General features: G+C 45.4%; 1 protein-coding gene across 1 annotated transcript in view; it reads right to left on the bottom strand.

Annotated features, from left to right (window-relative positions):
- Positions 1-12,169, bottom strand: part of LOC126538462 (DNA mismatch repair protein Msh6-like) — a 463,753-nt gene extending 451,584 nt beyond the window's left edge. Inside the window, exon 1 of the mRNA XM_050185304.3 lies at positions 11,608-12,169. Within this exon, the coding sequence (XP_050041261.2) occupies positions 11,608-11,722 (115 nt within the window). The 5' untranslated portion in view covers positions 11,723-12,169. The remainder of the gene's footprint in view (positions 1-11,607) is intronic.
- Between the last annotated feature and the right edge of the window lie 2,600 nt (positions 12,170-14,769).

The following is a 14,769-nucleotide window of genomic DNA, read 5'->3' as shown; positions in this document are numbered from 1 at the left end:
GGACGAACACCAGAAGAGTGAACGAGGTGTCCAAGCGCAGCAAGTTGCCGGCGGCCATAGCCAGAAATTTTGTTCGAGGGGGGGGCTCACGTAGGAGCTTGGCCTCCTCACAGAATTTGCCGAGGGATCAAGTACATGAATAATAACTGCATTGCCATTACTAAAGATGCTGCAAACGAATTCCTGGACGCTATGCACTGTCAAGACAAGTAAAGTATGCATTTTTTCATAAAAGAATATATTCTGATGTCCCAAAAATTGTGCCAGAAATAACTGGTATCACTACTTCCATGTTTTCTGTCTATTTAATAAGAAAGAAAATATCACATGAACTTTAGAACTATATCAGTGCGAAACCAGCAAAGCAGTGCATACTGCTGATATGATAAATGCAAAGGCCGTGAAATGAACAAGCTGAGGACAAACATTTTAATGAAACTTTGTCATTCAAGAATCTTGTTTACATTTTTATACATATGCAACCGCAAGAAAAAAAATCTCAGTGACGCTGTCCTTCGTTCCAATGCAGTGCGCAAGAGCAGCTGTCACTGGTTGTGTATAGTAATTGCACCAAAATTGTTGTGGCGACAGAGATCACATATAAAAAGCAGCGGTTCTGCAAAACATACATTAGAAATGCAAAGTACAATGGAATACACAAATGCGATATTTAGATAAAGCTTGACAAAAGCAGAAAAGTATCTCTGGAAACAAAGTTTACTGCATGTATCCACAAAACCTCGCAACAAGATATTTAAATATACATATAAGTATGCAATAAATCTACGTCTAAGCAAAAGTCACTGTATACAGGGTGTTTCAGCTAACTTTAGCCAGAGTTAAAAAATATGCTGATGCACTCTAAGACGGCGCGACCAAGTGCATGTTGCTCACTTTTGTATGTATGTCAGGCTTTTTATTGTATTTTGCTTAATTCGATTTTTAGTTAATATTAATAAACCAACTTCTGAAGTAACGAAGCTAGGAAAATAATTCTAATTAGGAAATTGCAGTGAGGTTTGGAAAACGTTTGAATAAACAATTTCTGTCTATCTATATATCTATTATGTCTTAGTGCATTTCAGCTTGCTGATGATGCCTGCAAAATACAAGACGCCAGGTGACATACCCACTTGCGCGTCGCGATTGCACTGTTCCCCAACCTTCCTGGCACAAACAGCCATAAAAGCGCTGCCGCTTAAAAGGCGACAGGGCAGCGATGTAGGCATTGGCTGTGCCATTTATGCCAACGATGTGCTCCCCTCGCGAATGTTTGTTATAGCTGTAAGCTGACGGAGCAGTTATCGCTTGTGCTGCTAGAAGTAACAGGTCCGTCATTTCATGATAGCTGTAAGCAAATTGAACATCCCTAAATAAAACAACTCAGTTTCCAGAAGGCTGAAAATGGTAGAATAAGAGTATACTAACTGACCAGACACAGTCTTTCACTGAATTTACGTTTATTTTTCGTGTGCTTTCACAGCAAGCACTCGAAGAGCTCACCTTCTACAGCAATGCAACACTGGGATCTTCTGAGAAAGCTTGCTATCACTGCTTTGAGCACGATTGATGAAATGCTGTGGCAGACCTCAGTTATGTGCTCCTTTAAGGCTTCTGTAGTCGTCGTTTCCGTCATGTATACGCGATCCTTAACATAGCCCCACAAGAAGAAGTCAAGAGGGTTGAGGTCGGGTGACCTTGCCAGCCACAGGACAGGTCCGTTTCTCCTTATCCATTGCCCTGTGAAGGTAGCATCAAGCCATGCTCGTGCTTGACTGCACCTGTGGGCTGAGGCAGGCCCTGTCACGCTGATACCACATTGCGTCAAGCTGTGTTAGTGGCATGTTGCAGCAGAAGTCTTCAACCAGCCCTTTGAGAAACTCGCATACCTTTTGCTGGTCAGAGTGTTGTTAAACACTGGGCCAATGACTGTGCTGTCATATTCCGCACCAAACGTTAAAAGATCACAGATATTGGTGGTGGGATATTTCTATGTAGTGGGGATTTTGCTCACTGCTATAGTGTGCGTTGTGGATATTTACTTTGCAATTTCGGGAAAATTTCATCTTGTCAGTCCACAAAACCTTGGTGAGAAAGTCAGAATCCTGCTCCTCCTGAATCAAAATCCAATTCGCAAAGTCAAGTTTCTTTTGGAAATCCCTTGACTTCAGACATTGATGTAACTGCAGGTGATAAGGGTGCAGTCCAGCTGTTTTCAAAATCATCCAGGCAGTTGAGTTGGACACACCGAGCTGTGTGCTCACGCTGCGCGTGCTAGCATGTGGATCAGCCGCCATGAAAGACAAACGTTGGAGCGAACCTCATTATTTATGAGGGAAGCTCGCTGTACAAGATACCCTGCGCAGATTGCAACTACACATACATCCGTGAATCGGGTAACTTTGACAGAGACCGAGGCAGCATCAGAAAGATGTTGAAAAGAAATGAACAGTTTCGAATGCCCTTGCCGAGCACACAGATGCAAAGGGCCACAAGATTGACTGGGATCGCTCGAGGGTGATCAGCCAAGAAAGAAACCTAAAATTACGGCTGTATCTGGAAACACTGGAGATAAAGAAAACACATCAACCGCTCACTCGATCGAAATGAGGAAACCCTCCCTCCGTCATACAAGGGCTGCTTACGTCATGTTCTGAAGTATGCATAAGCTTCCGTGAACTTTTCTTCAACCCATTGTGAACAAGGCTTCCGTACAGAAGCCGAAACATCTTTTAGATTTATTCCTTTTTAGTACTTCTCTTGGTCGGTGTCCTTCGTTTTATTGCTTGAAGTTCTTTCTGCGCAGCATGACGGCGTCTGATGGGCGTGTCGAACAGATAGATGAGCTTTTGCTTACATACCTCCCAGCTCGCAAGTTCCTGTTCGTGGTTCAGAAACCACACTTGTGCCGTAGCCGCCAGGTAAATTATGATGTTCCCTAGCATCAGAGTCGCGTCCCAATTGTTTTTAGTGCTCTCCCATTCATACAAATGAAGCCAATCTTTGACGTGTGTTGTCTGAGCCGGAAAGGGTACCTGGGTCACGCGGTTGTGTGAAGACGACGGGGCAGTTGGCGGTGGATGGTTGAGGCACAGTTGGTGACCTGCTCGAAGCATTCTTGTCCCCGCCATGCTGGCATTGTAGATGCCGCCAATCAGCATCTACTGCTAAGGTCCATCTTGAAACTTCAAAAACCAACACCCCACCAAAATGTTACAGGAAAAAAAGATGCTGGACAATATATTTACAAGAAATATTCAACGGGCAGAAGACAGGCATAAAGATGGAGCCCGTGCGCATGACTATCGGTGATCGCCATCTTCGTCAGTCCTCTCAGCATCGTTCACTCCTACAGCGCCTCATAGCAATATATGTAGTTCATGGTTTCTTAAAAAACCAGGTGCACAGGATTAGCAACACCTCTTTTCAAGCGTTGAGGTACCATGATGACTGATCATTATGGGCCCTTAACACTTGCAAAGCGGTGTTGCAAATGCAGTGTGCCCAGTTTTCTGAAAATTACGAAACTATATATACCAGGCACCTGGCCAGGAGTGCACTTGTACGTATTTACCAGCAGGTACCCAGCGGAAGCTCTAGTTGGCAACCCACAGCAGCAGTGGATACTCTTCAACAAGGCCACATTCGAGATGTGAACTCTTACAAGTAGCCAAGCACCAGGTCTAGGACTTATTAGAACTGGTGGGTTTCTAGCAGCACTGGGATTTGAACCCAGTAACTCCGCATAGAGGAAGACAGCAAGTAATAAAGAGCCGCAACACTGCTGCCCGCCGCTGGGTGAGACGAGCAGAATGTAACCTCAGGGGGTGTAGCTGCCTGTGTATTGCAGCCTCAGAGTGTGGGTTTCACATGCTCTGATAGATTCCATGGTGTCACAGGTCTGCGGGCAACAACATTTTTACAGGCCCAAAAGTTGATGTGGCTTATACGGAGAGCTCACTGAAGTTGATAGTTTAGAAATTCATTATGCAATTTTTGTGATTTTCCAGCTAATTACCTTGCATCACCCTAAATTCTACGATTGCCACAGCCCACGGCATGTTTTCGAAGGAACCGTGCCTTTATTTCAAAACTGCTATTTTTAAATTTTACAAATGTCTTTATAGAAACACCCGTATGTATAACTTCGCAAAAGCATATGAACTGTTATTCAGTCACAAAACAAAAAGTAAGTGAGTAGATCTGTATATGAAAGGACATTTAAACAAAACCATCTCTGTGCAGTTCCTTCAGTAAACGAGAAAATTTGTTTTCTAAGGTTTGTAATCGATATGATGTTCTGAATGTTCTTACCATCCACACCTCACTTCTTCCAAATGTATAAAACTAGGGTTTCACAGCTCAATTTCTGCTCACATGAAAACTACTATTGGTGGTTTCTTTTTTCATTGCTCAAAACAACGAATAATCAAATACTTCAGTTGTGCTGTGTAATAAATTCTTTCGTATGGAACATTCGCAGTATGCTATGTACAATTTAAGGAAGTCCTTTTGTATTGAGTAACTTTATCAGGACCTCTTGTGTGGGTGATCCCAAGATTAAATTGCAATAATTTCGTTGCCACTGGAGCAAGGCATGATATATTAGTAACAACACGCATTGTGGTAAGAGTTGTCAATTATTATAGACAAGTGTGATAACTTGAGGCAGTCTTGTGGTTATGTAATCAACAAGATCCGTTGAGCTCATGGTGTAATTAAATATTATGCCTAGTGTTTCAAATGCTGGAACAACTTCTAATGGATGAGATTCTAAAGATAGACTCGAATGACACTCTAAAGAAGTGTGCTTGGTGAGAGTTATCTGCTTTTGCTTTACACAAGAGAACCACTTTGTAATGTATTATGTTAACTTGAGGGGCGTTTTTCAGCAACCACTCCTGTAGTCGTTCCCCAGTAGAGCTTGTAACGTCAACTACCTACTTGTATACACATACTCTTGTATACTGCACATACTTGTACATACTCTTGTGTACTGCAGTCTGCTATCAATGAAAATCGCCACACCCCCACCTCGGCTGCTACGGTCGTTCCTTATCACTTTGTACCCCGGCGGACAGATTTCGTGATCATAAACTTCGGAGTAGAGTTATGTTTCCGTCACTATCGCTACATCCGGCTCATGCTCGGTCAAAACATACTCCAGTTCAACGCTTTTGTTTAAGAGGCTACGGGCATTAATATTGAGAAAGTGAAGCCTGCGCGTCCGGTGACGTCAGTCAGATGTTAATGCTCAAGTTCCAGCTGCGTTCGGGTCTGTTTTTTGCTGATACATTACATAACGTTGCTTCTTCACGTCATCCCAGGTTAAGTGGTGCCGACAATCTTCATCTTGTCGTAAACAAGAATAACTTTGCACCCGCTCTCCCTATCCCTCAAATCACTGTTCCAAAGGTTCCGTCGCTTCTGTCTAACATTAATAAAAATACCTGTCCCTTTAAGTTTCCGAGTGCTCCGAAGTACAGCCTGCCTTCCATCAAAATTAGTAAGACGCAGGAATACTGGCCTTGTTTTGCCTGAAGAATACTTTCCAATTCTGTGCAGGCATTCTACACTTGCAACAGAAACATTGAGCTTCTCTACAATAACTCTGCCAACTACTTCACCTTTCAATTTCTCTGATGTTTCATTTTCTGTCTCTGAGAGTCCCATTACGATGAGGTTATTGTTTCGACTGCGGTTTCGAGAACTTCCGAGTTTTTTCTGCATGCCATTTAAACACGTACGTAAGTTAGAAATTTCTATTTCTGATTGTTCTATTTTCTTAGCTCAGGAATACTAGACACAACAGTCTCAACCTTAGCAACTGTTGCCTCTAGGTCAGTCACATCAGTCTTCAACTCTTTAATTTCCACCAGAATTTGTTCTAGTAACTGTCGTTCAGGACCTGGATTCGTTTCAACGTCACCACAACATAACAATTGCACCATAACATCCAAACCTTCACTGGAAATTGCACAAATGGCTTTATCGCCCTCCAAACTCCAACGATATTTTTCCTGCTATCAATGAGTACCTTATCTGTAACAAGTTGTGTGGCTGTAAATTATTGGTAGCTGGGGATTTCAATTTCCTGTGCGTTAACTGGAGCACGCTTACCCCAACTGGCCGTGATAAGGCGCATTGCGCTTCCTTGATCGACCTGGTTATTTCATTTGGGTTTGTCGCGTGGTTAGTGCCGCGGGGCATGGGCAGGCAGGGACGGACCGACACGTATCGCCACTTGCTTAGACAAAAAGGGAATGCCCCTCCTTTATTGGGCCCGAACATATATAGACACACACACACACATGCCACAGGGGGTGCCATACTCTGGTGGCAGCCTAACAAACAGGGCTGAACCGTGGCGACCTCTACATCTCCCCCTTGAAGCATTGAAGGTTGGACGGGAGGGACTCAGGAAGCCAAACGTGTCAAAAGTTTCACAAGTTCAAACAGCGTGGCAGAACGACAGGCCGGCCGTAACGTGTTCGTGTCACACAGTCACTGCGGTCCCTGACTGCAGAAGACTGTTGCACAGACTGTCCGAGGGGGACCGTTGATTCCACGATGTTGGCAGGCTGAGGTTCCTGACAGCGAACTTGCTGCAATGGTGGTGGTTCCTCTCCAGAGGCAGTATGCCCAAAAGGCACTAGGTGCCACCTCGCTCTGTTTCAACCACGTAGCTTCTTGGTCTTTGCCCCGGACTGAGAACTGTAGAAGGGCAGCGGATTGGGCGAGTTGGTGTTGCATGGTAACTATAAATTCAAACAGCGCTAAACGACAGGACCAGAATGAGGAGGAGACAAACACGGCGCTGAACTTACAACTACAACTGTAGCCTGCACTTGATCAGGTCGCACCCAGACACGCTGACCTGTTTGGAGTGGCGGTAAGGCTCGAGCTCCATGATGCCTGTTGTAATTGTCGGCCTGCTTCTGCTTGTAAGCCACATCCTTGGCAACGACGTCTTTCGTTGGCGGCCAGTTGGGACGTAGCTGGGAGTCTTGCTTTGGGACTCTGGTTCTGAGTTGACGTCCCATCAACAGCTGGGCTGGACTAAAGCTGTCGACTCCTGGAGTATCCCGATAGCTGAACAGAGCCAGATGAGGATCCTTTGACTTGCAAAACAGGTCCTTGATTGTATGCACCATCCTCTCCGCCTCTCCGTTCGATTGAGCGTAGCGTGGACTGCTGGTCCCGTGGTTAAAGCCGTATGACGCTGTAAACACCGCAAACTCTTGCGACGAGAACGGTGGGCCGTTGTCTGACCTGACTTCTTGCGGGATTCCATGGCGGGCAAAGATGGATTTGAGAGCATCGATGACTGCCTGGGCTGTCGTGCTCCTCAGGGTCACCACCTCAGGGAACCTTGAGTAATAGTCCACCACCAGGATGAACGTCTGGCCGTTGAGGTGGAACAAGTCCATTCCAAGGACACGGAGGGACACGGAGAGCAGGGGCTCTGCAAAGTTCATGCGGGTGGAAGCGCACTGTTCACAGTTGGCGACGAGAGAGGCGATGTCTGTTGAGATACCAGGCCACCAAACTGACTCCCGAGCTACAGCTTTGGTCCTGTTGATGCCCTGATGACCTTTGTGCAACAGCGTCAAGACCGCCGGCCGAAGGGACGATGGGATGGCTATCCGGGTGCCTTTCAGCAGAACACCGTCGCAGACAGAGAGCTCGTCTTGGTCTTTTGTGGCCAACCATGCTGGCAGTAGGATGCGAGGGCCTTGCACTCGCCATCAGACTCTTGTGCCTGTAGCACGTCTTTAGGGCTGAGTGGCAAGACTTCCGACGTGCAGCCTTTGATAGTGTCTAAAGGAGTGGGTGGCTTGTAGGTGATGCGCGACAACATATCAGCTGTGGCTAGCAGCTTTCCTGGCACGTGCAGCATACGAAACTGGTATTGCATGGTCTTCAGCCGTGGTCTCTGAATCAGGGTGTCTACCAAGTTGACATTTCCAAATTCCCTGAGTTTTCCAGGTTTTCCCTGAGTGCCGTTGCACACTTCCCTGAGTGATGCAGAACTATGTTTTATGTCAAGACGGGCTGAAACCATATCGCCTGATGCTGTAACTCTCTAGTAAGCACATGAAAAAATAAGAAAGTGGCTTAATCCAATTTGAATACTAAGGAGTAGTGTTTATGTTATTCAAAAAGAGAATAGAAGGCAGGGGTTAGTAAAATGCACAGCAAATAAAGTGTCTTCGAAAAAAATTGCAAATGAAGTCGGATATTCACAAATATACGAATAAAAAGGAGATGCACATAGTAGCAAATATATTCGAATATGAGCTATTTCTATCAACTGATAGCAAGCTCAGTGGTATGAGGCCCGAACCCTGTCACAATTCAGATTCTCTCTCAACCGCTCGTAAGTCAGCCTCAACTGTCCTGACATACTCTCAGCCCGCGCATGACGCCTGAGTGTTGTGTTTCACTGCTCTAAAGAGTTTATTTTGCTTTGGATGCGGGACACCTGCATCTCAGCATCAGCCAAAATTTTGTTTTTTGAGCTCAAACTTCTTCAAAACGGCGGCAGCAAGCTGCCTTCCCCGCTTATTCCTCAATGCATACATCATTTCTGTTCTTGCCCCCTTTGGCCACTCGTTCACCCCAAGGACCATTTGAAGCATCTTGGCCAGTTGCACAGTCCACGACCGATTTTTAGAACTCCCTAGGTGTCGGGAAAACGTTCGAAAAATCGGCGAGTTGGAAAAAAATAAATGCCTGTCATTTACTGCCCTTAGGGGCTCTAACCGCGACAGGCACGTTCGAAAACGCTCTGAAGCCCTATCGGTACACATATTAGGCTTATCGGCGCTCGTACTGTGACAGGAAATAGAGGGTGCACGCGTGTATAATTAAGGAATGCATATTGTGTTCCGTGGCAATATCCCCTTCTAACGCTTGTTATGCTTCACTACAATACTTATGTGTATGCTTCACCATGTAACATTTCTGTACAAAGGCGAAGCTGACTTTCGGGAACCGGCATTATGCAACGCACCGTGTTTTCTAAGTTCCTAAGCCAATCACGAGGACCATAAATTCGGAGTCCGTGCCATTGCTGAGAGCAGCTAATTCTTTCACTAAAAAACTCGGCATCCAACGGCAAGAAGCTTCAGCGCGAACGTCGAAGCAGCTAGGCCTTGCGTTGCCGCAGTGGTGGCAACGGCTGCCAGCGGATCTACGTGCGAAAGTGCCGGTTCGAGGTGGCGAAGTAATCAAAACAGCAGCGGTGGTACCTTTGATTATTGCCGTTTCGGACCCGCGGTCACGGCAAAACGTCCGGAAAATCGGACGGCGAAGAGTTCTTGCGTCCGAAATTTCACACGTTCCGATACGTTGACTCTATGGGTTACGTGGCGGTGCCGCGAAGCCGTCCAAATTATCGGGAATCCGGAAACTCGGTCGTTGACTGCACACTAGCAACTCCTCCAGCCGACGACAGCGCGTCAAAGACGATTCATTACCATTCCTGTCAGTTGCTCGAGCCAGCATTACCGCGACTTTCGACCCTTTCAATAAAATTGGCGCTAATTTTCCCTGATAGAGGCCCAAATTCCCTGAGTTTTCCCTGACTTTTTCCAGACTACTCAAAATCCCTGAGAATTCCCGGTTTTCCCGGTTGGTAGACACCCTGTGAATACGAGGCGGCAAGATGTCCAGTTCTATCTTGCCCAGAAGTGAAACGAGTGGCAGGTGGTCACTCTCGACGTCGAAGGGGATGCCACGGACGAACTCGTCGAACTTTTGGATAGCCCACGTCGTTGCCAATGCTTCTTTTTCAGTCTGGCTGTAACGCTGCTCGGTCTCTGTCATTGACCTCGAAGCAAACACTACTGGGCGGCGTTCTCCTGAGGGTTGCGTCTGTAGCAAAACTGCGCCAAGTCCGAATGAGCGTGCGTCTGCAGACACCGTAGTGGCGTACGATGGGTGCTACTTGGCCATGCACCTGTCGTTTTACTCACCGACAGCAGAAAAGGGCGGTGATGGCGCATGCAACGTCACTACTCCCCCGGTTGGGTGGCGGGAGATGTGAATTTCGAAAAAGGTATTCCAACCCTTCAGATACAATTTTTTCGTAAGCTTAGTCTTTTCTTGACACGAAAAGAAGTGTCGCGAAGTTTCTAGAATGGTATTTAAACAGTTTACACCGACTTAGTATTTGCCTTTAATGTCCCTTTAAACACAGCCCAGTCAGCCTTTGAAACTTTCCAGCAGTGGTTCACTTGTACAGGGTCCTGAATGTTTGGCTTAGTGTGTTCAAAAAAAAGATTATGCACTCACCGCTGCAATGTTCTTGCTCAAATTTTGCACGACGATCAAGTTTTGTTGTCTGCTACGTTTAGTATAACAATTGACACGATTAGTCGCCTGTTCTTGAAGACAAATTAAACTGTTTTCGCCTATGGAAAAAATGGCGTCTGAAAAGCCGGCCCTGGCACAGAATTGTGTCGCCGCCTTGCGGTAACAGCAGGAAGATGCTGCTGTCGCGTAAACGGCCGATTTCAAGACGCCGTTTCTTCTGCAGGGCCGGCTTTTCAGACGCCATTTTTCCCATAGGCGAAAACAGTTTCTCATTTTTCTCTTAAACAGGCGACTAATCGTGCCAAGTGTTATACTAAGCGAAGCAGACAACAAAATGCGATCGTTCTGCAAAATCTGTGCAAGAACAGTGCAGCGGCGAGTGCAAAATCTTTTTTTGAAACAACGCAGCCAAATATTTAGGACCCTGTATGTAGGGCTGCCGTCATTGAAAGGCATACAAGATTGGACTTAATTATGTTCACTGCCACTGAGCCGCGAGAGTCAGTTCACATATTGCCTCAGATATCCTTAAAATCACCAAAGAGAACGGCTGCATATTACTAAAGACTAGTCTACAAGACAGAGCATGCAGAGTCTTACTGCAACAGCTTCCAAAGTATTTGCAATTCACCGGCGAGAATCGATAAGGCGGTAAAAAGAGGTGAGGCGTGCAGACAGGACACTACTCTTGTGTCCTGTCTGCACGCCTCACCTCTTTTTTGCATAATGAATCCTTACCAACCAGCTCAGCTTTCTGTCGTTCTAAGGCAATGCCACTTCGCAGACCTTGGCGGTCTTTTACATATTTCTTGAAAAGGTTACTATAAGCAGGAGTAATTATCATTTACAAGAATATTGTGGATGTCGTGATGTAGCCCTCAGACTGTACGATAATCACTCTTATAGTAAATGATACGCTACTCAGTTTCTGAAGGCGGCTTTTGACCAAGACTTCACCGTCGCGGCAGCAGCTGGCACCCCCAAAAGCGAAGGCAAATTTGCATTTTTCTTTTTTTTTGAAAAACCAGGCAATTAACTGTGGCAAGTGTTACACTGAACGACATGGACTCCAAAATGCGACCCTTCTGCAAAATGTCAGGACGAAAAGTGCAGCGGTAAGCGCAAAATTTTTTTTTCGATCGCGTTAAGCGAAATCTGCATCAGGACCCTGTACACTATGTCCCAATGTTATTGCACGCGCTGTCAACAACGTCGCGTCACGAGGCTACGAACCCCCCAATTGTCAATCTCACGAAACTGCGAGGCGTTCAAAGTTGGTCCGAATACCTTTAGTTGCTTCCAGCGACGACCTTTTGTCTCCGCCATTCACCAGAGTACCGCTGCTGGCAGATGCCGAGCTGGGTATCTTGCTGAAATATGCTAAGAGTGTGTTCTTCGCCATCGCCCACGGTAGTCTGAAGTATGCGGGGAAGGACCTTGACGCACGCTCGGAGCTCAGCACCTAAAAACGCGTAATCACGATGTCTGAGTACGCAAGCACACAAGCACCTACAACATGCCCATGTGCTTAAAGTCTACAAGCAGCGCGCGAAACCATTGTTGCCATTGCGATCTACATAACGGCCGTCAAAGGAGGTAAGTTAAAGAATTGGTTAAAGCTAAAGCACATAGCTTTTTTTCTCTCTCTCTTTCTTCTTTTTTTTTTCTACAATGGTGAGCTTGAAATTCACCTTGTCCAGTGCACAACATCTGAAGGCTTGGAGTGACGCCTGTCATCGGCAAAAGATGCCGAGAGCGAGTGGGGCTATATATACGTACAACCATAGAGTTTCCTTAGAGGGAAATGTGGCGCTAGTGTCTACGGGGGATCTCCTGAGCGTTGCCTCAACCCACCGTTTATAAAGCTTTTGGCCGCCGTTCCTGCGACCCGGTCGACGGAGTGGAAAGGGGGGGTAAGCGTTATAGTGCCCTGGTCGTTCGAACGCTTAGGGCCCGAAAGCGTTAGGTTCACCCAAATAGACGCTAAATAATGGTTTGGCTTGGCTCCGTATATTATTTTTAAATAGGTGGCGCTAAAGCGATGTACGCGATGAGAACCTTGAATCGGTGCTTCCGTTCTGCCCGTGCAGTCTTCGCCTGTGCCCGTGACTGTGGAGAAGTGATTGTAGCTGTTTGATGTCGTTAAATGTGAGAGCTTGTGGCGAAGTGATTGAGTATGGCCGTAGTAGTTCTACCCATGTAGTGTTTTGCGGACTTCACCTGTGACTGATCGTGTTGCCCAATAGCTTTGTGGAAAGTGACGTGGTTTGTGTGGATGTCATCGCAGCGTTTGCCAGCTCCTGGGTGGCCCCTGTGCCAGTTATTGATGGCGTTGCCCCGTAGCTTTGTGGAAGTTGATGTACCTTGTGTGGATTTCGTTGCCACTTATGACTGCCTTAATTATAGGTGGTCACGCTGCCTTTTGAAGCGCGTACGAGCGCGAGAAACTTCACCGATTTTTGTGTAAACAACGTGACGTCTCGACATGTTAGCTAGAAAATCAACCAGCAGCAAGCCAAGTCTGTATTTTGTGGTTTTGCGAGCTTATGCTCATGCGAGCAGCAGAAGGACAAAAGGTCCGTTACATAATGTCAGTTCCATATAATCAGCTTTGCCCCAATACAGTCATGATATGCGGTGAAGCATACGTAATGTATTGCGGTAAAGTATATGAAAAAGTAGGCAGGAACCACTGCGTTACTGGGGTGCTTTTTTGTGTATTATGGTCATGGCCGTGCACGAACAACGAAAAATCACGGTCGATGCGCGTGGCACAAACCTTGCCAATGCTTCAATTGAAAAAGAAAACGAATTGGAGTGGGTGATGCCAAAAACAAAGCCTTGACTTTTGTATTATCAAAGCAGTTCCGAGAATAGTCAATCATATTCCAAGCTCCTGCGTTATTTATGATTGCTTAAAGTATGTGCATATATTGTCCACCAGCCTTAGCACCAATTCTAATGTACTTTAATGATGTAAGTTTAATAACACGTGGCAAATATATAATTTGTGCTGTATGGTGTTGTGCTGTTTATAAGCTGCTGCTTTCATGTGGTAATGTGTACATTGGCTGGAAGAGTTGATGCATCCTACTTATAGAACTCAGTGAAAGGTGAACCACCTGTCAAGCCATCATTGTTCTTGCGGTTGTACATCAAAATTCGCAAACATGGGGATAGTTATGATATAGAAAGAGTAGCTGAGGTTTAACATATCCACATGCATGCACAGGAGTGCGGGAGTCGACCATCTATCTCTCTAACTCAGGTTGAATGTGCATACTTGAGTAGCGTGTAACACTTGTTTGGTGTCAGGTTTCTTTTATTGTTAGCCTAGTTTGTGTTTTTTCTCCCATTTGTAGGTTTTAGTGTGTGTTGCTGTGTATGTATATGATTGCTTCCAGAGTGGCTTTCTTGTTGCTAATAAATTTAGAGAAGGCAGCGTTCTTCATTTTGTGCATCAGACAGCAAGTGAGCATGTTTCAAAGGATGTTGGATTTTGTTGCCATAAGCAGCAAAAAGGCATAAGCATATAGACTGCTTGCTGGAGGTACTCTTTATAGCATTAAGGATATTATCATGCTGATAACTCTGTGCACAATAATTAGAAAGATCACATCATGTCTGATATGTCTTCTTGCCACCATGAAATCTTGTCAGATGCATAACACGGGACATACACCACAGATCTTGGCCAGCCATTCTCATTTGTGGTCTTGACCTCCTACCATTGAGCAGACTGGTCCAAGAGACAAAACATGCAACTTTTATCTGATTAAATGTGGTGCATGTTGCACAAAATTAGATGTCAAGTGTTATTGTTGACACAGATACATATCTGTGAGCCTCATAAACTAATGTCAAAGAAAGAGAGTAATACCCATGAAATGCACTCTTGGTAGGATGGCAGGACCATTCTCTTGCAGAGTTAAATAACAACCATGCAGCAGTATCATGATATCAAGCTGAACAATAATTCACTCCAAGAATAGGCTTCTTCATGCACATTGCACTGATAGTCTTGAAATACAATACCCATTGCTAACAGAAGGCCTTCCAAATTATGCATGACAGGAGGGCATAATTTAGGAAGCAAGAATGAAAACGGAGCCGGTTAACTATGAAAGTTGTGAATGCAAATCTGGAGAAGTTAGAAAAATGAACCAAATGGAATAGTTTAAAAGTAAGTGGTTTAGAGACAAAAGGCCATTTTATTCCATGCCAGAAAAGCAAGCAGAGGTTGAAATGCTTTCCACATACATACCTTCAAGGTGCATGTACAGGGTCTGTCCTGAGAGTAATGTCAGTAAGGCGATTAAAAATCATTTATTGAATTTGTTGTTACTAAAAGTTTAAAAATCTTCAAAATTCTCTCCTTTTGCGTCAATACATCGGCTCCAGTGAGACTTCCAGCTCTCAAATGCGTTGCGGTAGTACTCCTCCGGAATG

The sequence above is a fragment of the Dermacentor andersoni genome, chromosome 4 (genome assembly GCF_023375885.2).
Source record: "Dermacentor andersoni chromosome 4, qqDerAnde1_hic_scaffold, whole genome shotgun sequence".
In the NCBI taxonomy this organism is placed as follows: Eukaryota; Metazoa; Arthropoda; class Arachnida; order Ixodida; family Ixodidae; genus Dermacentor; species Dermacentor andersoni.
The sequence above is the reverse complement of the archived record's forward strand: the minus strand, read 5'-3'. Positions and strand labels throughout refer to the sequence as shown.